Source organism: Anthonomus grandis, chromosome 22 (assembly GCF_022605725.1).
Source record: "Anthonomus grandis grandis chromosome 22, icAntGran1.3, whole genome shotgun sequence".
Taxonomy (NCBI): Eukaryota; Metazoa; Arthropoda; class Insecta; order Coleoptera; family Curculionidae; genus Anthonomus; species Anthonomus grandis.
This window is the reverse complement of record NC_065567.1, coordinates 16,913,005-16,937,052: the sequence shown is the minus strand read 5'-3', so window position 1 is coordinate 16,937,052 and position 24,048 is coordinate 16,913,005. Positions and strand designations below refer to the sequence as shown.

At 30.0% G+C, this 24,048-nt stretch overlaps 2 protein-coding genes across 6 annotated transcripts; one reads left to right on the top strand and one right to left on the bottom strand.

Annotated features, from left to right (window-relative positions):
* Positions 1 to 530: 530 nt before the first annotated feature.
* On the top strand, positions 531 to 3,443 carry LOC126748917 (succinate--CoA ligase [ADP/GDP-forming] subunit alpha, mitochondrial). Its single transcript, XM_050458457.1, has 7 exons — positions 531 to 710; positions 1,602 to 1,834; positions 1,886 to 2,003; positions 2,057 to 2,269; positions 2,386 to 2,561; positions 2,619 to 2,773; positions 2,913 to 3,443. Exons 1-7 carry the CDS (start codon positions 677 to 679, stop codon positions 2,971 to 2,973), a joined length of 990 nt encoding a protein of 329 aa, XP_050314414.1. The 5' UTR covers positions 531 to 676; the 3' UTR covers positions 2,974 to 3,443.
* Positions 3,444 to 4,011: 568 nt separating this feature from the next.
* On the bottom strand, positions 4,012 to 23,673 carry LOC126748651 (uncharacterized). 5 transcript variants are annotated; one of them, XM_050458012.1, is made up of 23 exons: positions 23,241 to 23,673; positions 22,154 to 22,276; positions 21,206 to 21,377; positions 20,831 to 21,147; positions 20,398 to 20,578; positions 19,848 to 20,138; positions 18,488 to 18,713; positions 18,002 to 18,175; positions 17,796 to 17,951; positions 17,551 to 17,737; positions 17,240 to 17,313; positions 17,105 to 17,184; positions 15,219 to 15,449; positions 12,849 to 12,882; positions 12,304 to 12,443; positions 10,337 to 10,520; positions 9,200 to 9,381; positions 8,680 to 8,760; positions 8,301 to 8,525; positions 8,096 to 8,239; positions 7,708 to 8,040; positions 7,368 to 7,508; positions 4,012 to 7,310 (listed from the first exon to the last, which is right to left on the bottom strand). In XM_050458012.1, exons 1-23 carry the CDS (start codon positions 23,432 to 23,434, stop codon positions 7,239 to 7,241), a joined length of 3,942 nt encoding a protein of 1,313 aa, XP_050313969.1. In that variant the 5' UTR covers positions 23,435 to 23,673; the 3' UTR covers positions 4,012 to 7,238. The 5 variants fall into 5 exon arrangements, with proteins under 5 accessions (XP_050313969.1, XP_050313970.1, XP_050313971.1 ...); XM_050458013.1 differs by having other exon boundaries at positions 8,695 to 8,760; positions 23,241 to 23,672; XM_050458014.1 differs by lacking the exons at positions 9,200 to 9,381; positions 10,337 to 10,520 and having other exon boundaries at positions 23,241 to 23,671.
* Positions 23,674 to 24,048: the final 375 nt, after the last annotated feature.

The following is a 24,048-nucleotide window of genomic DNA, read 5'->3' as shown; positions in this document are numbered from 1 at the left end:
ACAAATTAAGATAAACAAAGATTTTACTAATTTTCTCGAAAACGAATCGACCGATTTAAAAAAATCAAACGTCAAAATAAAAGACTCCGAAAAACCTTTTAAACACGCTATTACTCGATACCCCTTGCCATTTACAATTTTTAAGATGATGATCCTGGGGGGCAGAGGGTGAAAGGGGTGAAGTAATTTTAGGTTAGAAAGTTGTCCCCCTTGACAAACCTTTTGACGTATTTCGGCGTTTTTTTGTTAAACAGTGGTTTTCGATAAATCCGTGGTGTGAAGTTTTCAAATGAACACCCTGTATATTAACTCCACGGCAATACTCACAATCGTATTCATCATTTTTAAATGACGATGAATACGAATTGTGTGAGAGAAAATCTAAATTGCTTCCCTTTTCAATCTTTCACTATGCAATTGTCATCTGAAATGCGCATCTTTACTGAATAATCCAAATTCGCCTTAAAACCCACTGACTGGCCAGCTGGAAATTTTCTGTCAATGTCATGTCGGTTATCATCTGTCTGTCATGTCACCATCTTTCTAATCTAATTTGGGATTCATCCGTCGTGAATCTTTGGAACACGACTGGGCTGGATTATTCAACAAAAGTCTGGCAAAACTTCTCTTTTATGAATTAGTGGTTGATTAAGGAAATTAGAAAATACATAGTGCAATGGCTGTTTCCACGAGAGTATTTAAAATTTTGGGTGAGTCGCGTTGGAAGTCATTTGAATCGGCTTACATAATATGTGCCAAAGATATTTTGGTTAAAATAGATCACTAGGACCTTGAAGCTTATTTATTTGCAGCTGTATTTTATTAATCTAAAGAAATTAGTTTTAAAGAGTTAATTGGGTTTCAGCACTAAATTGGATTTTGGGACCAATGTTTTGTACTGTCAAATCAGCAGAACAAAGTCCTCTTCAGAAAAAATATTTACTTGCCCTTTGATACCTATTAATCTTTTAATTCTGGACACATTGATTAGTTTACTTTTTTATATTTCAATTCATTTTTCTACTCTTTCATATTGCAGTTTTAAAGCAATTTTTATAAATGATAATTATTTGAATATTAGTACTTCAGTAACTTTGAAGTTATAAAAATGTTTGTTATTTTATAGCTTTTTATGAATAAACTAAAAATATATATATATTTTTTTTTTAAGTATGTAAAAGATTTAAATTTTGAATAATTATAATGATTTCTTAATAAAAAATAACTTATCAGAAGGGTGATGAAGATGTGCTTATATGTTAACCTATAAGAGTTATAATGTCTAGTCGCCAAAATCATTTAATTTTAAACCTGGTCTAATTAATAAAAATTACTGAATATGAAAACAAGCTTATTTACATTGCATAATTTTTGTCAGAGTAGTCAGTCAGTCAGAGAATTCAGACAGTAACCAGTATTAATGGTACCTACAGGAAAATTGAAAATGTATTTAATGTCTAGGGTAGTCAAATCTTGTCATCTATAGGTACTGCTCTTGAACTCTTGTAATACTTTTAAAATTTTTTACAAGAAATTTGTATGGCTGACAAATATAAATTGAATTGATAAATCATTCAAACTACATTAGTCTTTTATTTCAGGTGAAAGTACCAAATTTACTCAATGTATCAGATTCAATAGTTATGAATCCTCAAGATGGAATTTAAAACTAAATGCGAACTCTAAAGTAATATGCCAAGGATTTACAGGAAAACAGGGCACCTTCCATAGTAAACAAGCAATTGAGTATGGAACTAAAGTTGTTGGCGGAGTTTCCCCTGGTAAGGGAGGGAAAACCCATCTGGATCTTCCTGTGTTTAACACTGTAAAAGAGGTATGGTACATTGCATAGTCTCAATCAAATTAGTGAGTATGTTTATTCAAGGCCAGAGATGCTACTGGGGCTGATGCAACAGTCATTTATGTGCCTCCACCAGGAGCAGCAGCTGCCATTAATGAAGCCATTGATGCTGAGGTGCCTCTTATAGTGTGCATAACTGAAGGTATGTGATAAAGAAGCTTAGAGCTAGTAATTTGTTTTTTTTTTTCTTAATAGGTATTCCTCAGCATGATATGGTAAGGGTTAAGCATAAACTTTTGAGACAAGGCAAGTCAAGGCTTATTGGGCCTAACTGTCCTGGAATTATTGCACCAGAACAATGTAAGATTGGAATCATGCCGGGCCATATTCATCAAAAAGGAATTGTTGGTGTTGTTTCTAGATCTGGTACATTGACCTATGAAGCTGTGCATCAGACTACACAAGTAGGTGAGGAAATTCAGTTCTCTTATTTGCTGCATTCTAGCTTCATAAAATATAAAAAATAATGAAAAAATGCATAGTACTGAATGAATTCCCAACTATCTAAACCAAACAATTTTCAGGTTTGGGTCAAACTCTCTGTGTGGGAATTGGTGGTGATCCCTTTAATGGAACAGATTTCATTGACTGCCTTGAAGTGTTCCTTAAGGACCCAGAGACAAAGGGTATTATTTTAATTGGTGAAATAGGTGGTGTCGCTGAAGAACAAGCCGCAGAATATTTAAACAAACATAATTCTGTAAGTTAAATATGTAGATCCTTGCAAACATTTCTATTCTATCTATTTTCTTTCAAGGGTCCCAATGCTAAACCAGTAGTTTCCTTTATTGCTGGGCTTTCAGCTCCACCTGGCCGTAGAATGGGTCATGCAGGTGCTATTATTTCTGGTGGTAAAGGAGGTGCTCAAGATAAAATTAATGCACTTGAAAAGGCAGGAGTTATTGTCACAAGGTAAGCCAAAGAAATTTATATAAAATTTTTTGGATCATATCCAAGAATTGATTCATAATATAATTTTTAGAATTGTTTTTAAACTATTTATTGTTTAACATTAAACTTTACAAGTGAAATGAAAATGTTTCTTTCATAGGTCACCAGCACAAATGGGTACAGAACTCTTGAAAGAGATGCGTCGTTTAAGCTTGGTTTAGATAATGAATATATATAATTTATTTTTATTGATATATGTAAATAAGTAATAAATATTTTAGGCCTTTTATGTGGTGATATTCCCATTACTTTAAATTTAATGGGATTGTTAAGATATGATTGATGGTAGCAGCGCACGGTCATGTCCCATATTGAGGCTATTCAACTTTTTTTTTCAAAATTCTTCGAATATTGAAATATTTCACATTGTAGTAAGGCATTTGAGCACAATTCATTTGAAATACGCATGGGCAATATTATAGATGCCAGTTGTAATTAGGTAGATAAAATTTTAAATAATGTAATTTGTTCTTAAAAATTGAGACTTTATACATATGTTACTCTGAATTTACATTATACATTGTATTTTTAATTGTTTATATAATCCTAATCAGATGTAATTTTTATTTTATATTGCATATATAGTTATTATACATTTACCTGGATTTGTTCAATAAACTTGTTAGATAATTTTGTTATGTATTCCTTTCTATTCTCCTTGATGATACTTTACTACAGTAGATAGAACAAATAAAAAAGGAAAAACACCCTATTTGCTGTAGTGTAGAAAACGTAAGCAATTGGTAGGCAAGAAAAAATTATGGATGTAAACAGAAAATTATTTGGTCTTGTAAATTTTTTTTTATTTTTTGAAAAGTAGTTTATTAATAAAAATTAATTAGTCTTTTATATTATCGAAAATATTCTCTTATTTTTGAAAAAGAGCTGAATTATAAAAAACCTGAAATGATTAGTGAAGATAATTTTGACATTGTTGATATAGTATTAAAAGTTATAAGATCATGGTAAAAACCCTGTTTGGGCTATCGTCATTTTCTCAAAATTTATGAGAAAAAATGTTTTTTTTTCTTAAAATTTTACATATTATAGGATCAGAAGAGATTACAAAAAAATTATATAATTATCGCTGTTATGCTGGGAATTTTTAGTCGACTATCTAATGATGAAATATGGGTGTTCATTGAATTTATACCTTGTTATGTAACTGGAGTTTTTGGTAACTTAAATAAAACACAAAGTACAATTCACAATAATATTTATAGAGCAAGTGGCAGGTTAAATACACTGTTAATTTCTATGATTTTTTTTGATTTACATAGTCTAAAATATGCCTTTCAATTTAACTGAAATTATTTACTCGTTTTTGGTTTGTTATTAACGAAGCGTATAGTGGTGTAATAATGATTTGATTAAACAATTCAATAATAGTATTTTTTATCGGAATGCCAGCAAAAGAAAAGGCACACAATACCATTCCGCCATATTTTACTAAGATTACAAAAACATTTCCTAAAAGATATACAAAATATATTACAAGGAATAATTTCACGAACTGCATTTTATACAAAGAGCATAACATGGATGGTTCTGGAACAAAATTTGAGCGTATAAGTTATATTTTTGACTTTCGGTACTCGCATTATAAATATCTTGAAAACTTGAGGTGTAATACGCTGCATGCCAATCAATATAAATACTCTAATTGGTAATTAATACACAAAATCTATAGCGGCATGTGGCTTTTCCAACAAAGCATATATATTGCGTATATCTTCCCTTTTGTCAGAGTGATTTTTAAAGCGAAAAATAATAATCCTGTAAATCTATCCACACTTATATCAGTTTCATTACACTATTTTTTTAATCTCTATAATAAAGATTATCATAATGATTTAAAAATTAACTTAATAGATTTACAGAACTACAGGACACAATAAACATAACTACATTGCATTGGTGTGTCTACAATATACGAGCTCATTTAAATTTATTGTAGAATGTATTATATTGAAGAGTTATCATTAAACATTGAATATGAAGTTTACTTTATAAGTGGTTAAGGCTGCTTATAAGACATTTTGTTCTTTACAGCAGCCTTTATCTTATTATTTGTGCCATTAGGCATCTTATTGTTGAGAAACTATAAAAAAGCCTTTTAATTTTCCCTAATTATCCTTAACTTGCCATCCATTAGCATGTAAAAATAAATAAAACAATTTGTGTGATGTATTACAGAAAAACTCAACTTTAAGTAGTTCTTTTGTTCGTCGATCAGTTGGAATCATTAAAAGCCAAACAAAATGAGAAAGTGAAAGTTATTTTTATACAGGGTGAGTTAGGAGGTTGATAATAAAATCTCTTGAATGATATTTTTTATAAAGGATAATCTTAACAAAAAAAAAACGTTTTTAGATATAGTGCTTTTCTATATTGCTCACCTCCAATGTTTGCTATTATATAACTATTTCCGCAATTTTAATAAAAATATTTTTTCCCAGGTCCTTATGATAAAATGATGGGTGCTTGATGCTTTATAGTATGTATATTTCATTATAACAAGTGAAATAGTTCTGAGCGTTTATTATTTTTTATTTTCTCACATTTTGTTTACTTTAAATCATAATAAAGTAAAAAAATTATAAAATGTTGTTTGGCTGGCTGCAGAATGCAGTTAGATATTGAGAGCGATCACTGCATCACATGTACAAAATTTTGAAAAATATAAAACCCAAAAGACACAAACATTAGACATTAAAGTTAGCTTTGTTACATAGTAATGATATAAACATACATGTTTTAGACGAGTTTTCCAGAAATATTTATTAACAATTATTCTAGAAAATATTGTTGTTCAACTGCACTTTTGCCTTGTCATTTTATATGTATATACTTATACTGGAATAAAGATTTGGAATAGAGCTGGAATATTTTAATATTATTATTAAAATATTCCAGCAACCAACGCAATTCTGAATGTTTGAATTTATTTTGTATTTTTTCTAAAAACGCGGAAGTCAATAATAGCAAGACCGACTCAAAAAGCGTATTTTATGGACTGGTTACAGTAGTACCTTACGCGTCAAGGTTGTGATTTTTTCATTCACATATTTTCAAGACCACTCTTATAAAAATAATTCACCTTTTCACCTCATGAAGGTCAAAATGATCAACTGTTTAGACAACTAACCTCTATTTACTTAAAGAATGCAATATATATACTATTTAACATAAGTCTGTTTACATGTATGGAATGTTAAATGATGAGGGGTTAAATTACTTTAAAATCTATAAAAACGGAGATAAAATATTCTAAGCCAACCAACAGTCTTTGGTATTTTTTCTTCACATTCACAATAAATAGTAACGCGACAAAGCAGAAGATATGGTCTATCACGAAATAAAGCCCTATGCAATTTGGTAGTTTTAGTCAAACAAAAATGCTTGCAGCAAGATTTTAAAAGAAAAATATAATAGCAAACAATTTACTTGTACCACCTAAATTGCTGCAAGCAAATTTTAAACCTAACTAAACTAAGACTAAACGTTATTTAAATTTCTAAAATCTTTAATAGCTAATAGTTCTACTGACCCGATTTAATAAAAAATATACACATTTGAGTTAGATTTAACTTTTTGCTTAGGACAGAACCAATGTTTGTTCTCTTGAGCAAAATATACGTATTTACTTGAGTATTAAAAAAAGGATCACCTCTAAATATTGAACACGCTGGGATCAACATAAAAATTAAATCACCGGCTTTTCCTCACGAAAAATAGAAATCTTCTGTCTAAAAAAACTATCGATATACATGCTAATATATTTTCTAAAGTAACACATTTCATATCTGATAGGAAGGAACTTTTTTTGTTCTTTGAGTTACTGAGTTTGGTTAGGATTTTTGACAGGCGATGAATCCAATATCTCATAAAACCAGACATATTTTGTAAAAAAAAATAAGAAGATATTTTCAATTAATGTAAATTTTGGTAGCGAGTTGCTGTAGGACTTTTTATCACAATAATTTGCTGTTTCAAATATTTTCTATCGTAATATTCTGGTTGCATAATAATCTAATGGAAAAAAACATAATTGAATGAATTAAAGAATAATAAATTGATTATCAAAGAAATAATAAACATTAAAAATTAGTTAAATGTATGTCTAATTTGGAGATGACAACAATTAAAAATAGATAATCCTCACCTGTCTCTACATATGAACGACTCTATTAAAAAAGTTAATTAAAACAGTTGAAACTACCAAATTGCATGTTGGTGTGCAGAGCGCAGGTCATGCTCGTATTGTCATCAGTCTGATCAACTTATACTAACAATAAAAAATATATTGATCTGCGCTTCCAACACGACAAAACTGAAAAAAATTCCCGAGGACTTTTGTCTGTGATTTTTTTTGTTAAATTATCATCTACAAGTAGGCACTTTCAAACCTTTTAAATAATTTAAATTAAATATAAACTGGATTTTCTTGCCCTGTCAGCAAACGGAACATGGAAGTTGGCATGGTCTTCATCAAAATCTAAAAAAAAAATTATAAAACAAATGTAAAAATATATATTTTTTTAAATTAACGTACTTCTCCTACGGATGTTGCTAATAAATTTACAATTTTTTCATGTGGTACTGCAACAACACTTTGATTATTAATTTCAATGATCCTGTGTCCAACTCTAACTCCTCCTCGCTCCGCTATGCCTCCACGAAGCAAACTGCATATCTAAGAGAACCCAAAATGTTAAAGGATAATTTTGAATAATTAAACAGAAAAATTATTTGAAAGTTATTTTGGAACCGGATAATACTGACCTACGAAGATTCTTGTGCATTTCAATCTGACGTTATGGACAATATCATGGAAACGTATGTTAAAATAGCGAAAAATAAAATAAGTCTAAACTTTCATGAAAAATACTTGCCACTCCATTTTGAACACTAAATCCTAACTGGTACTTTGTGTCGGGTCGTTTAATTTTGACTTCAACGACAGGTGCACAAGGAACTACAGTCAATTTAACTACGGTTTGATTTTTCGAGTTTTTAATGTAGTTTTGACACGTGGACAAGGGAAGTCCTACAAGACTAACACCGTTAATGGCAATGATCTGATCACCGATGTTAAGCTGGCCACAACGCGCAGCTGCTCCTGCAGGCGCTAAGTTGGCTATCACAACCGTAGGTAACATCGAGCCCCAACCCGATTCTACAATGACCACTCCCAAGATTTCACCTTTTGCTTTTGGGACTACCACCTAAAACGGATTATCTGCTTATACTTATTTAACTGAGATTACCAACACTTTATACCTCTTTTTGCATTTCCTTCTTTGCAAACATTTGAAGTTCATCACCAAAAATTTCCTGAGAGTTAAGCACTTCTTGGTAATCCATCTCTTTTACAAAACTATGGTCTTCAATGCCGTTCGCTTTTAAAAATTCCATATAAGCTACCTATAAAATAAAACAAATTCTTACAAGGCTCTTACATCAAAATGCATTCTTGGAAATTTACCTGAAATGCCTGGCCAATAGATTGAGCTATAAACTGAGCCTCCTCACTTTCAAAGACATGGCAAATCATTTTAGGTGTCCTATTAATCTTAGGGGCATCTTCAACTTCATGTGGAATAAACCTTCTTCTTGCCATTAAAACCACTAAGTCTCCAATATCTGCGATATAAGATATGGTTCTCAAGGCGTGATCCATCATAATTTCTTTTAAATCCGTGTTTAAAACCTAAGTAGAAGAAAATAATTATTGTAATACATTTTAACTTTTAATGACAAATGCTATACAATTGGAAAAAACAATATATGCACTTGTTATGATTTTAATCCTACATATATTATTTTTTATTTAAAAATATATGGTTTCATAAAAAGTTTCGTACCTGTATTTTACTTACCATAATTTTTTCCGTCGATATAAACAAGTCGACTTCAGTACTAGGTTGAGTCTCGCCATCAGGAGCCTAAAAATGAGATTATTAAACAAAATTCAATGATTTAAAGCAACCATCTTACCAAAGCCTATATCCATTCCAAGCAGCAATGGAAGAGAAATGTGTGTTAGTACATTAAAAAGATAGAAAATGTGTTACGAAATAGGGTTCACCACAAAAACGGAGTATATTATTAGAGTAATATTTAGAAGCATACAAATGAAATTAGGCGCTCGGAGATTTCTGTTTTTATCACTGAAATAACATTTACATATATATATAGAAGTCTAGGTATTTTTTTAGACATATAAACAAGTCGTAGAAAAATATCAGAAAACTGGAGTGCGCTTCTAGTTCTAAAACTGCAAATAAATTAAATAACCGCGTTATTTTTCTATGACCCATAGCTATGATATACCACGATACATCAATACAAAAAAAAATACATCAACAAAAATGTATAACAGACCTTAATTTTAGTGACAGCGATCTCGACCATACTTTTCTTGAATTTTTTTCGCCTTTTTCTACCCCCTTCCTCGTCCACTTCGACAGAACCAAGGAATAGTAACCGAAATACGGTACCACCAGGCGACCCACCATCAAACTGGTTCTCGCTCGAGTTTGCTTTCAAGACCAGCGACGGTGTATCTACAGAAACAGTATGGAACTGCAGTACTACAAAGAACTACAGAAAGTGCCTTTTCTATTGACAACTTTCTGTTGCACTGAGAAAGGTTTAAATAGGTGGAAAATAATTGCTACTTTACCAAGGAATTGATGTATTTAGATAACAAAGAATAAAATAGTTTATTGTATTTATCTTGGTAAAACCCCTAAATTGAGTTAACATTTCCTGAACAACTTTCGAGATACCCGCTCTTTAACTATATTATATTTATTTATACTAAATCTATCAGTGTATCACTGGTTCATGCCAATAAATAAAAATCTATAGTTAAGTTATTCATATCTTTTTCATACCAAATTAGTATTATTTAATTTTTTCAATATTAAATATTATATTAGACAATTATGACTCGGAACTGAACACTATGATTTAGAAAATCTTTATTTTAGGATTAAGTTTTGTCAAAACTCATTCATATTTGTAGATTATTTAAATATCAATAATTTTAAGCTGGGGTCTAAAATACTTAGATATGCATGCCTAGCAACATGATTATTTTTTAATTTAATTATGCAAAATTAAGTAAAAGACAGCGGCTGTTAAGTCCTACCAAAATTACTATTATATTAACGTTAATATTAGTTATACCAGTGATACTGAGCAAAATAGGTACTTATAGTATATGTAGCTTTAGTTATACTAGTACTGCACCTAATATTGTACTTATACTGTATAAAATATTATACTTATAACTTTATACTGTACTTAATATACTTTAGGCTTTGTAAAAAAAAGTTTAAAGAAGACATCAAAAAATTTCTATTTTAGAAAAACTAAATAATATATCAATAATGGCTTTGGTAAAATAGCAATTAAAAGATATGATGCTTTAAATGATAAACTAATAAGCAATTTATCTTATTTTCACCCAAGTAAACAAGATATTGGGCCACCCGCCGAGTACGAAATGCTTACCATTAAATGGTAATGGTTGCATGGGAGAAACAATCGTATTGTCAATGTTTATAGAACTTTGTGCCATCGCTGAGCAAGTATGAATATTTTCCGTATAACTGCCTTTATCTGTACAACTAAATGCCGCGTATTGTGGCTCGTACATAGATGGAATCATCGGTACAACCATTTGGTTGGATGCCTCCTACAATTCATTTTAATTGCTTTATTTAATATATTTTGTCTTTGAACGGAATAGAAAGAAGATAGGGTAATTGAATTATACTTCAGAAACTACGTATATTAAAAGTAGGTACGGGAATATTGTAATAGGCATAATCATATTTACAGTCAAAGACTATTTATTCTGTAAGCTTTAGAATTCATTGCTGTTAAAATTGTACCCACTTTTATATATATATATATATATATATATGTATATATACAGTAGCGTGTACAAAAAATTATGTTCAATATGTACAGGGGGTATAGAAATATTTCTCTACTGAGTTTTTTTGGCATATTCTTAAAAAAAATAACCTAAAGAATACTTGATTTAATTTAGTATGAAGGCGCAGAATAAGAAAACAATCTTATCGGGGAGTCTTTTAGGAAACTATTTAAGGGTATTTAGCATAGATATTTTCGCCAAAATGTTTTGCTTATACCTTCTGCCATATGAACAACAAAACATCGGAAACTACGTTAGAACAAACACGAATGGAGGAACCATAAAAAGAATATCTGGTGCATATATTTTGGACAGGTGCGTCACAGAGTAGATGTTTACGCAACAATACTATAACTAAACTAACTAATACACTTAAAATAATTAAATTTGAGAAGAGAGCATACTATTCTATAGGAAAATGTACAAAAGGCAACCAACCAGTCAAAACGCCCAATAAGCGTGCATTTAAGAGACAGAAACTTAGTGGAGTAGAGTGGGAAATATAGGGAAAGATGAATAAGTAAGGTGATGATAAGGGATATGTACTATATTGCTAATAGGTAATGATTTATATCGAACGGGTCTATATTGGTATACTTACTATCCCCAATATTTCCAGTGTTACTCTACATTTCACAAGGTTCTGTTGGGTCTGTGGTGGAAGGGGGTACGAAACATACATTTTTATTAATTAAAACCCACTGAACAAAGATACAAACTATACCAAGACACATTGGAACTGCTTTTTTACTAAAACACGTCATTTACATGCTCCTAAACTGTAATTTAAATGTTATAGTTAAAGCTATAGTTCAAAAAGTATTTTTAACAATATTGTAAAAGGGTTGCTTTTTAAAATAGACATAGATATTTATTTCGCCATTTATACTTATATGACAAAATAATTCAGAAACACTTGTCTACTAGACGCAATTTAGAGAATAAAACCAGTATGTTGTGTATTCATAAAAGTTGAAAAGTTACAAAAAATATATAAAAGACCTAATAAATAAACTACTTTGCACATTAACAGACAGGCCACAATAATAAAATATTGATTTGCCGGCTAATATTTTATCGACATAAAAAACAGTATAATCTTTTATGAGGTGAAATAAATGAAATGAAGAATAAACAACAATGATTTTGCCAATCATGTTTTGCTTTTTATCTCGTCCAAACTAATCTAGCTTTAAGAATTATGGCTAAAAAATTGTTCGCAAGATTTAATAAAAGATTCGTTACATCAAATCCGAATAACGATTTCAGCTTAATATAATAATTATAAATATTAATGAAGCTTCTTTAAAAAAATGGCAAAACATATAAAATGAAAAAAAATTACTTTGACAAATACAGTAACAAATATGAACAAAAAGTGATGATGCACTGTAAATCAAATCCATGCCTATATACATATAATAAACATGATAAAGCCAAAAAATATAGAAAATTTTTATTTGCGAAAACGGCTCCAATATTTGAAAAAATAGGTTAGTAAGAAATCTCGTATTTTAAGAAAAATCCTTAAAAGTACCTTAATGCGAGAGACTGCCTCCTCCGCCTGCATCATTCTGGTAGTCTTGGTAGGTTGACCTTCACATACCAACTGGGTAGACCCAAGATATCTCGCACGAAATAGTACACCCTCTATTAGAACTGAACGTTGAATGCCATCTGGAAAAAATATCCAAACTATAACTTTTTGCAGTTAAAGACTAGATCGTCTAGTTATAAAACAGTGTCTTTCTCTTTTAATAATTATAAGCATGGTAAATTGTTTGATTATCATCGTTTGAATAATGTTTCTCGAATTATATTTTGCGTATAAATTTTGGTTTAACAAAAAAAATCTACTATGAATCTTAAATGGGAAATTTGTAAGCAGTTGGAAAAGTGTGCTGCATGAATAAGTAATTAATGTTTCTGTAAATGGTGAAGGTGTTATTCAAAACACATGATTTTTCTTAAATCCTAGGACTTACCATAAATTTAAATCCAAAATAAATGCAATGCACAAACAAAATATTTTATTCTCAAAGCACACATTTAGTAAATTGTAATAGGAAAAGTTAAACTTACCTTCTTTGCTCCGAGCTTTCTTTTTGTCTTTCTCCTGAAATGAAAAGGAACAGGGTTTCATAAAGTTCGAAATTGGTATTAATAACTTAAGGTGCTTCATTATAAAGCGTGTTTTTTATATGATTTAATTTAAAATGCTGCATTTATAATGATTGTGCAAAATTCTAGTAAATACTGATTCTACCTTTTGTTCTGAAAATACTAATATATGAGCCTTCAGGTTATAACAGCGCATGGTCACAAGAACAGTTGTTATTTATCACAAGTATAAAAATCTATTTACTAAATATACATTTGTCCTTAAAGCAACTATATCATATGTAAAATTGTACCAAAACATAGTTTTTGGTGGTGAGCAAGAACTGTCTAAGGACTGTTTAAGGCAAAGTACAAGTATTATGGTAAAAATGATGCTCGCCCAAGAAAAAAGTGCTAATTTACATACACCTTCTTGGGTAGCAGTGATATCTTTTTTGTTCTGAGAATCAATTGTAACTTAGTTATAATTTCCTTGCAAAAACAGCTGTTTGTAATTCAAACAGAATCGAAGTCACTGCAATGAATAATAGAATTTCATTATTTCGTATCTTAATAATATACGAAAGAGCAAAAATTCAATTTGCATGCCTCTCTCTTCATTTTGAATACTTTGAAGGTTCTCCTTTGTTGCTCCCTTTACGCGTAATGACATATGTATACACTGTAATTTCCATCCATGCCTTACTCTTTGTTTATTAGTGGCAAATGTTTAAACGCATTTACAAAATATGTTAAATTAAAATAATGCGTACATTTTAATTCCTTACCTTCACATTTCATCTACTTATATTTATTTTCTTACAATAATCTGGCAAGGTATAACTAATAATAATTCTCTAAAAAATCGGTTCTGATTATTTGAAAGCGCTTTTCGTTTAAAGCTAAGAGATATTATCAAGAAGTCATAACCAACTACATACCAGCCATTAGCATGCAAAGTGACATAAAACGTATTATATTCACTTTAAGAGTGAATGTAGACGTCAGGCTAGTGCATATAAATGTAAAGTTCACTTCAGGGAAAGAGCTTTTAAAAGTGTATTAATAAAATTGGAAGTTTTGGTTTAACTAAATGTTGGAAATTAAAAAAATATAACAGGTTTATTTTATTTAGACAATATACAACGTTGGTGTGACCGACACTGTTACACCTGGACTAAACATGCTTATAAGTTAATTTTCTTTAACATCATTTAAACTACATAATTTTTATATTTGTTAGTAAAAAAAAACATATGCACGAAATCGAAAACTGCTTAAACTTATTTTTAATATAGTTATTCTAGACTTAGAGAACGAGACGACAATATAATGGCTGAATTTTTTATTTTTAAACTTGTTTTAGTAAATTTTTCAAATATGGAACCGTAGTTCCTACACAAATAATTGAAAAAAAAAACTTATTTTCCGGTCTGTAAATTGACCTGAAACTTTCCGCCTTTTTGTGTTGGTTTTACGAAAATACACATATCAAAAATTTAGCCATTGTAGATTTTCGTAAAAGTATCAGTTAAATCAAACTAACATCTAGAACGACCGAACTATATACAGGTTGCATAATTCCAATAAAGGGATATTTTTAAATGCATGCTACATTTTTTTACAAAAATCTTGTAATTTACAAACGTTTTGCTAGCACTAGATTACATTTACTTTTGTGTGTTAAATTTTGACTTGACACGTTGTTTATAAAAATATTGCTGTATGTATAAGCACCTATATGTCCAAATTCTACAAAATTTTTACCATATCAGGATAATGTATACTGGGAATGTATTTAGTGCCATGCACGAAATATCTCGTAACACGTAAGCTATACATTAAACAAATCTGGGGCATTTAAACTATATTATTTGTGTTATTAGTATCAAAATTCACGGCATCTTAGGTGTTAGTAGTTGGGTGTTACAAAGCCAATGCTAAATAAACTATTTTTCTATCTTGTATATTTTAGAGATCTTCATTGAAAGTTCTAAAATTTTGTACAGAAAAACAACATGCTGAAAACTCCTGGATATGTAAGATCTTAGATGAAGGATACATCATTCTGATGTCAATTTTTCTATACTTTTTTTTGTTCCCACTGGTTCTCTGATTCCGTTTAAAAATATTCTTATTTTTTTCTTTCTGCACATACTAATCGAGTTATCACATTCGTCTAGTGACAACTTTTACCCGACCTAGGTCACAATTTATTGATCATCTAATTTTAATAAGGCATAAAAAAAATTGTTTTAAAATCATTGTAAATAATGTGAGTCATAACTATTTAAAGGAAGAATCTTTCAGTGAAGATTGCTATAATATACGCATGCCAAGTTGTCTCCACACCTTTTTAGATTTATTCATAGAAGACACCGATCCTTTTTGACTTTGAGGCGATTGGCTTTTATCAGAAACGGCCGAAGGGGATTGGGGTGAGGAGGTCTGCATATCGGAAGACGGAACTAAGGGAACGGAGCTTTCGTCAAGAGGGGCGGTTGTGGTGGCGGTGAGCAATTGTCGCGGAATTGTGTGACTTAATGGTGGCATTATAGTTCGACTTTTAGGTTTTCTCCAGTCCTGGTAAGACAAATAACATGGTTTAAAAACTGTTTTAATTTTTTATTTCGGATAGAGGGTTAACTTTGGGGCCCATCTGTTTATCTATATATAAAAGTTAAAAAGAATTTTATAGGGTTATTTTCAACTTTTATAATTAGAAAATAGAGAAATCAGAAACATGTTTTAGTTGTTCATTAAATAAGTAAGTAAGGTCTTAAAAGAGATTGTAAAAATATTTATAGCAGCAAGGAAAATTACTGGCGATTTTTTAAGTGGATTTTTAAATCATGTGCTGCAAAAGGCCATAAGATCAAAACTAATTAGTGTTTGTGTTTAGTGTCATGTTTTATAAATGTGGCATCCATTCCTTTAAAGTTAAAAAAAATACTTATGGAAACATATATTATATAAACATATATATTTTTACCCCATCTAGTAAAAAACAACAAAAAACGTAATTAAACTACTTAAAAAATTAATAATTATGTAATGACAGAAAGTATATACAGTGTGTCCAAAAAATAACAACTATTAGTATTTAAATATAACAAAATATCCATGCAGCTGTTGACTTCGTGATTAACACAGCTGAAGATAATTGTAAATGTTAAACAAAAAGTATATTAATGATTATTATATTATTTGGTCCCTTATCTGAGCAAATTCGAAAACATAATGATTAATTTCAATCAAATTTATATTTTCCACATTGATTTTCTTAAAATGTGCAATTTGTTTAGTAGCATATGATAAATCCCTGCTAAGAAAAAAATACAATTTTAGCTTGAATTTCGCAAGACTTACTTATATGGAAATATACCTTTATTAACAGGGAAACAATTCCATATATTATTATAATTTCGTATTACTTTAAATAAAATTATCGGTAGTTTTTATGTTTATCAACAAATATTCCAGTTATTTTTTTCTTATTTTTTAATTGAAATAACTAAATATTCCATTATAAGAAAATGTATTTATTAAACGATAAAGACTTCTCTCAAAAAAAATTAAGAAACACTGCACGTTCACAAATAAGCAGCCCAAAATCTTTCAGACATATATCCCTATAAAAGTTCTTATTAAACGTGTATAGACAATACAAAAAAAAAGAATACCTTATACAAAAAACTGATTTTGTGAATAGCCACATGCTTGGTTTTAGAAAATAAAAGTATAATTAAGTGGTGATACATTTTTTTCAGGTAAGTTTAAATTTTGTAATATTCAAAAAAACTGAAATGTCAACACTAAAATAATTAAAGAAACTTAAAATCCACTGACCGGCAGATAAGATCCCCACTACCATTATCATCATAAAAAAGTATTGATAATTATTTCCCATCTAACATAAAGTGTTGGCATCTTGTTTACTTGATGCACTAACATTTTAAAAATCATATATTACAGAGTGCTCCGGATATAGCCCGCGTCAGATTATAATATATAACTCCCTGAAGAACGTGTCAGGAAAACCATTTAAATTATATATTTCAATGTCAATGATTTGCCCATCTTACAAATAAAAAAAATATTTTTATTATTAATAGAGATATCTTAATACTACTTGTAATATATTATATCACTGCAAATAATATATCTTTGCAATTGTGAAACATCAAAACTTTCATGATAAAAATATAAACACGCAAATTTTATAATGTAATATTTACCTTTTCATCAAAAAAACCCTGATCATCTGTTCTTTGCTGACCCAAAAGTCTATCTGTTTCCAAATCAGTATCATTTTCTTCTAAAAACGCACAGAAATCTTTAAAAACTAAAAAACCATATATCCGTTAACTTACCATCTTCAGGGCCGCTATTTGCCTTTCTTTCCGAATCAGCACTGGTAGTTGAAGGGCCCCTTTGTCTAAAATGGCTGAAACCATAAATAATATAATTTAGTGAAAAGTTGACATAAAAAACCTACAAAATATTCATATCTAGGCGTTGGTCAAGTAAACATTAATCAGTCACAATGCGCCTTAAAATAACGTCCAATTTAGAGGTATTTTTTTTACATTAAGATAGCGCCTAAATCTATTTTTAATTATTTTGTCTACCAATCAAAGTAAAAAATATTTTATTGTAAAGCAAACTGAGATTTTATTATTACCTTGGTACCCAAACGGGGCTAGATCCGTTTTCTTCACACTCATTCCCAGGGTGCCTCTGTAAAGGTAAAGTTTTAGTTCTTTGAAGGGTCAACCTGATATCTTTTATAGCCGCTTCTACATCGTTAGTTACTTCTGCGCCGGTAACCATTCTATGTGGTGCAGGCGCAGGAGGTGGAGGTGTTTTTTCTAAAAATGTTAAGATTATACAATTAGGATACCATATAGGGCACAGAATACTACCCACCTATAGAATCAGTCTGTGAAAGGTTAAGCGGTTCATCAAAACTATTTATACAACTATTAATATCAGTTGGCGAGGACACAGGGCACTCTTTTTGAGGAGATATGCCATTTTCGCTGAGTTCGTTATTTTGTGGTATGTTAGGAGGAATATAAATGCCTAAAAACAAATAGTTACCAGAACCCCACGATGTTTTAAATAAATATTACTTTGATTTATTTCTCTTTCAATCTCTGTAATTTGCCTTTTCATAAGCATAACAGTTGGATTGTTATTATCGGTATCACTGGCATGCCCCGAGGATAACCCGTCCTCTAAAACTGGCATGCTTGAATACAGCCTTAAAGTATCACCACTAGGCACCGTTATATCATTGTTTGATCCTAGAAAAAAAACTCTTTTGATTTAAATTTAAGATAAAGCATACTTCAACCCAAGAAAACAAAGAATAATTATTATACATATATGTGATTATTATATTTATATAAAAGGAGAAAAAGCTCTCGTATAATACTTTTTGAAATTTAAAGAAAACATCTTTTGAATATACTCTATTTTCCTGAGGGCTTGTACAATCTACAATTCTGATATTTCAATTAAAAAAAAAACGAATTTAAAACTCTCAAATCTATGAAAACACCTAAGACATTAAAAATTTTAAAATGTTGTATTATTCTTATACTTAATATATTTACCCAAGAGTCCACCAGATGAAGCGAGATCATTCTCCATAAGCATGAGAGAAACTTCACTATCTAAGTCTCCACAGTTCGAGTCGCAATCGGTGGTTTCAGGCGATAAGGTAAAATTTCTGCTATGTCCTACTTGCAGTCCAACTTCGGTTTCCCCCAAATCTCCACTTGACCCCGTACCGATCGACAGGTCAAGAAAATTATTCTCATGTTCAGGATAATCATGGTCCTGTAAGAAATTATGCTTTGGCTTGGATTTGGAATAGTAAGCATGTAAATTTAAAGGATGTAAAAAACTTAAAAATACTGCTTCGTATAAATAGCATTTCAACCATGTTTTTACATCTATATTATTTTCCAAATGTTAAATATCATAATACAACTTTTTCCAATCGATAGCAGTAAATGTTGACTAGCCTTGGAGCAATTTCACACTAAACACTAGTTTCCAATAATAAATACTGTTCTGTAAAATTGAATTACACTTATGATGGTGACTGCTATACAGATGGTATATAACAGCGAAGAATATCTTAATGCGGAACCATTTTAAAATTTTTAACAACTTAATAAATTTGTAAAATGTTTATAAACCAACATCTTGTTTTATTTAAAGTCTTTACAAGTGTTTTGACAACCATATCGTAATAATGTGTTTTGATGAACTGTTTTTGTTTTAAGATTTATTTTATATCAATTTCACTGCTCCAATCGATTAGTACGGCACAAAAATCCTCGCTGAGTCAAAAATTATTCCATGCACAAAGAGCATTAATGGAAAACAAAACACAGGCGAAAAAAACAATAAAAATGAATACAGGATATCTAACATGCAAGGATTGTCACTAGTCACAACCAAAAATGCTATATCCTGTAATTTGATAGATTCATCTATAAAGTACCTAGATTTGTTATTTATAGCTTACAAAGATACGTTTTACATATTTTGTAACATTTGAGTAACACATTTATTCTGACAACTTTTTTAAACAATTATCGCAAACAAATATTTATTATTTCCATATTATTATGGTCTAAAGCAATGTGGTTATCCGATGAAGCTCAAAAAGGAACCAAGTAGGCTTTGTGTTATATATAAACTCACATGTTATAAATAGAGAAACAAAAAATTACATTATAATTCGTTAATTTATGTTTTTTTTTAATTAAACAATTTAAGTTGACTTGAAGAAAATATATTCGCAAAAAAATATTGTATTTTGCATTTCCTGTTAAGACGACGTACTTTAAAACATTATTTAATGGTAATAAATCAAGGTTTTTGATAAAATCCTTAAGGCAATTTCCCCATGATAAATTAAAACAAAAATATACCCCCTTGTGAACATTGGGATGAGCCTACCTGTAAGGGGTCTTTGGAAATTGTAAAACATTTCGCTGAAGAATCAATTCGCATGCAAAAATCAGGTTCACTGCTGCGACCTTTAGCTAATCTTTTTCCTACATATGAATTTCCAGAATCACTTGCCTGTCGTCTCAATTCATATTCTAAATCCTGGAATTCGCTTCCCAAGCGATTTTCTTCTTCTGGCGGACATTTAAAGAACTCTTCCAACACTTTTCTCGTCTCCGAGAACTCATATAAATAATCAAATGTCGTTGTATTTGGAAGCGGAGGCGAACTGTCTCTTTTCTAAATCAAATTTTACAAATCGTGATAAACGAAGAGTAAAATTCCATAAAAAAACAAACACAAGAAACTAAAAATCATAAGCCTCAAACGAAAAACCATAACAATTCCAAAATAAGGTATTATTAAATAAATTGCGAATATATCCATAATGAAATAAAACAACATAAAATGATAAAGTTTTATGGAACTACTAAAAATAAAACAATTAGTAATTAAAACTTTAAAAAATATAAATATGTGATAAATTAAGTATACTTACACTAAATGAATTGTCAGTAACGCTATTGCATTCTCTTTCACTAGGGCTAGGGCTTGTAACAATCCTCTGAGGAAATCCAGGTCTTGGGGGATATACACTGGGAGATGCAAGAAGACTTTGTGCACTTGGTAACTGCATATGAGAATTACTATTGTTTGTTTGAGTCTGTCTTGGCCCATACCTAAAAGAAGAACAATATAAATTTTATTTCAAACTTCAATATATGGACAAGATAGCAAGCAATAATATTTTAAAACTTAAAATAAAGTATGTATTTATTTAAATACTTTCAAAAAAGTTTCATTATTTAAAATCATGCAATACCATATGCATACAATAATATGCCATAATTTTAAATAACTAAATTGTTCATTCAAAAAGGTAATCTTTAATTCTTCTTATACAGTATCTTCTAATAATAAGCCAAAATTACCTTCTTGGTGATCCCTCATAGACAGCGATGGGCAATCCTCCAATAACCTTAGCTACTTTATCATTACTATCAATATTATTAAGATCACAAGTATGTGGTGCAGTAGCTGCAAAGCTGCTCTGTTCATGTTCATGAGGCTTTTCTTTTTCATTAGCCCAAGAGTCTCCAATATCATCGAAAACAACTACATCCTCAGAAAATGGCATTTCTGGAGGGCTAACTTGCTTATTTGATGGGCTTTGAGATTCTTTGCTGTGTGTCATTGAATGTACTTCAGAAGAAAATACAGTCTCTGTATATTCCCTCAAGTTAGCAACCTTAAAATTCATTTCCTATCTTATGTTTTGGATAAGGGTTTAAGACGCCCACATTTACCTTTTTGGATTCATTATTCTTACAACGAAGTTCCCATACTCCCTGTTTCATTGGTACTCGTTGGGCTTTTTTCTCCCCATCTTCTCCTAAATACTGACTACTTCTAGATTTTCTTACTGCCTTTATTCTACTTTGTGAATATAATTCCCTACCACCTGCTATTTCAATTATCCTAAAAGATGTTAATATATTAACATGAAAAAGTAATAGATCATAATTAACTTTAACTGAAATATAGCCCAGAGTGTCAAAGATTAAAAGCAGGAGATTAAAAATATACTAACTTTGTTAATTATGAATACAAAAAGAAAAACATACTTTGAATATGGACTAGTATTTAAGAAAATCAGTTCTCGAACTTTGTAGATATATGTATCAAGCATAAGAATTTAAATCAACAATACCAATTCTGATGATTTATTTAAGTAGGGGTAATATTGCATATAAATAGGACACATATACAACTATATATTTTTATACAACTATAAAGCAATTTATAATCTACCAATTTAAATTTATTGTACCAAATAAATTATCAAGTTTTTAGTATTTTAATCAGTGCAATATCATACATAGGAAAACCTTTGTTTCTGAAAACAATTAAATCCAAAAGATACAAAAAGAACATTATTTCCTATCTCTCTTAAATTTAATCAAGTTTCTTTTACCCTTTATAATACATGTTTTTTAATATACCCATATGGATTTTATTGACCTATTGGATATTCTAAAATGCAAAAAGAAATAACTAAAATAATAATCAAAATGGTGCATAGAGTACTAAAATTCATTTTAAAAATAAGCATCTAAAAATTAATCACAACATATTAGTTGCACAATCTGGAGTAAAAAAAAAATGACTTTGTGATACTAAGCCACTGTTGAAATCATAGCAAATATGCCCAAAAAAGGATAACAATTATAAACTTTTTAAAAATGGCATAGTACCTAGAGTCTCTTAACTTATAGGTTCCAGTGGACGATTTGTGCTCTGATATGCAATCATCATCTGGTGAGTAATGAGGAGAATTATTGTCTCTACTAATATTACAGGAACTATCTGCCATCCACCTAAAAAATGTTGGATAAAACACACAAGCACTAAGGTACTAGATTTTTTGTACTAGATTGCAATATTTAGCTTAAAAAAATGTCTGAGAAAAAAAACAAAGGAAAACCAGAAGCAGATCTTGTGCAAAGCATGAGTAATAACCATGCAAAATAAAAATATCCTTAGGGCAGAAATGATTGTAGAAAACTATAATATCTATTTATAAAGTTGGGCTACATACACTTGCTAATTTAATATTATGACTAAACCTCATTGAATACCATTATATTACCTATAGTTAACTAGAAAATAAATATATTATTAAATCTTGTGTTGTTTATCATATAATTATGCATTTTTTAAGTCTAAATCTAAATTTAACAGTTAGTAAATTCTACTTAACAAACAGAATATTAGCCTTTGAAAATAACAGGCTAGAAGCATTGCCAAAAATGTTTAATTAAGTAGATATAGGATTTTAGATAAATATGGTAAAAAGGAACGGCTAGGAAAAAATAAAATTTTGATTTGATAAGAAGGTAGATCAGAGCATCTTTATATTGGCTTTATAATAAGTAATATGGAAAATGACACAAAAAAATCTAGAATTCTGTAATCCTTTTTTGGATACTCTTAATAACATGACACTCGAAAGATTTGGACAATCAATTAATGCTTTCAACAGTAATGGAAAACAATGAAGGTAACATCAAAAAGCAAGATGTAGATGCACTAAAAAATGTGACCAGTGACCACCAATAATTGAATGTTATAGATTCAAGGAAGTGTTGTAGTCTACCCTCAAGTTTCTAGCAATTTAACAAAAATAAAGACAATATAGATTTTAAAAAATAAAGAAGATTTTTGCTTCAGATTTTCAATTACATCAGTTAATGATTTGGTGGTAATGCAAGTGTAAGTGTGCCAAAATTTATAATAATATGAAAATAAACCCATGTCAGAAAGGAACCAAGATCTGCTTACCCATCATTTTTGTCTTGGACATTCATTACAAGGTTGGTAGCTGTATGGTCCACACATTCATGTTCTTTTGAAGGGTCAACAATTGGATTTAAATTAATATCACTCCGGGGCCGACACTTTGGAAATAACTTACTGATTTGTTCTGTATTTTCACTCACATCAATATTATCCAAAGGTAGGGTCAGACTGGTCATTTCTACTTATATAGTTCCCATATTATGGTTCTTAAAAGCTACACAGGTTAGAAAATTACAGGTTAGCTTAGGTTTTAGGCTACAGTTTACACACAAATAAGGGATTAGCTTTTCCTTTTTGCCTTCATGTTAAAGCTGCCTAATAATTGTTTTGTATTTTCCTTCAATCTACCTAAATTTGTAAAATGTTGTTTACATCTAACCCGTCAGTTTGATTGACAGCTGTGTACTCTTGCGTCATGACACATGACGTACCCTGCAGTTTGATGGGTACGTTCGGAATAATTTAAAAAAATCTCCTGCAAGACTGTAATATGACGACGTAACGAAGGTGGATAAAGAATGTAAAGTACATGTTTCATTCATAAATGTCATGTAATCTGGAATTAATTAGGAATATCCTTTTCACAATTGATTAGCCTAATAACTAATCCAGAAATATCTCACAAATGGTCTAAATCTTTAGTACATATTTCGGTAAACCTTACCGTTAAACATTCGCAGGATATGTGAATAAAATATTAATATATATCCAAAATTACGAGACAGTTTTACCAACGATGTGTTTCGTTAACGATGTTAGTATCTTTGGGAGAAGATTAAAACTGGTAAAT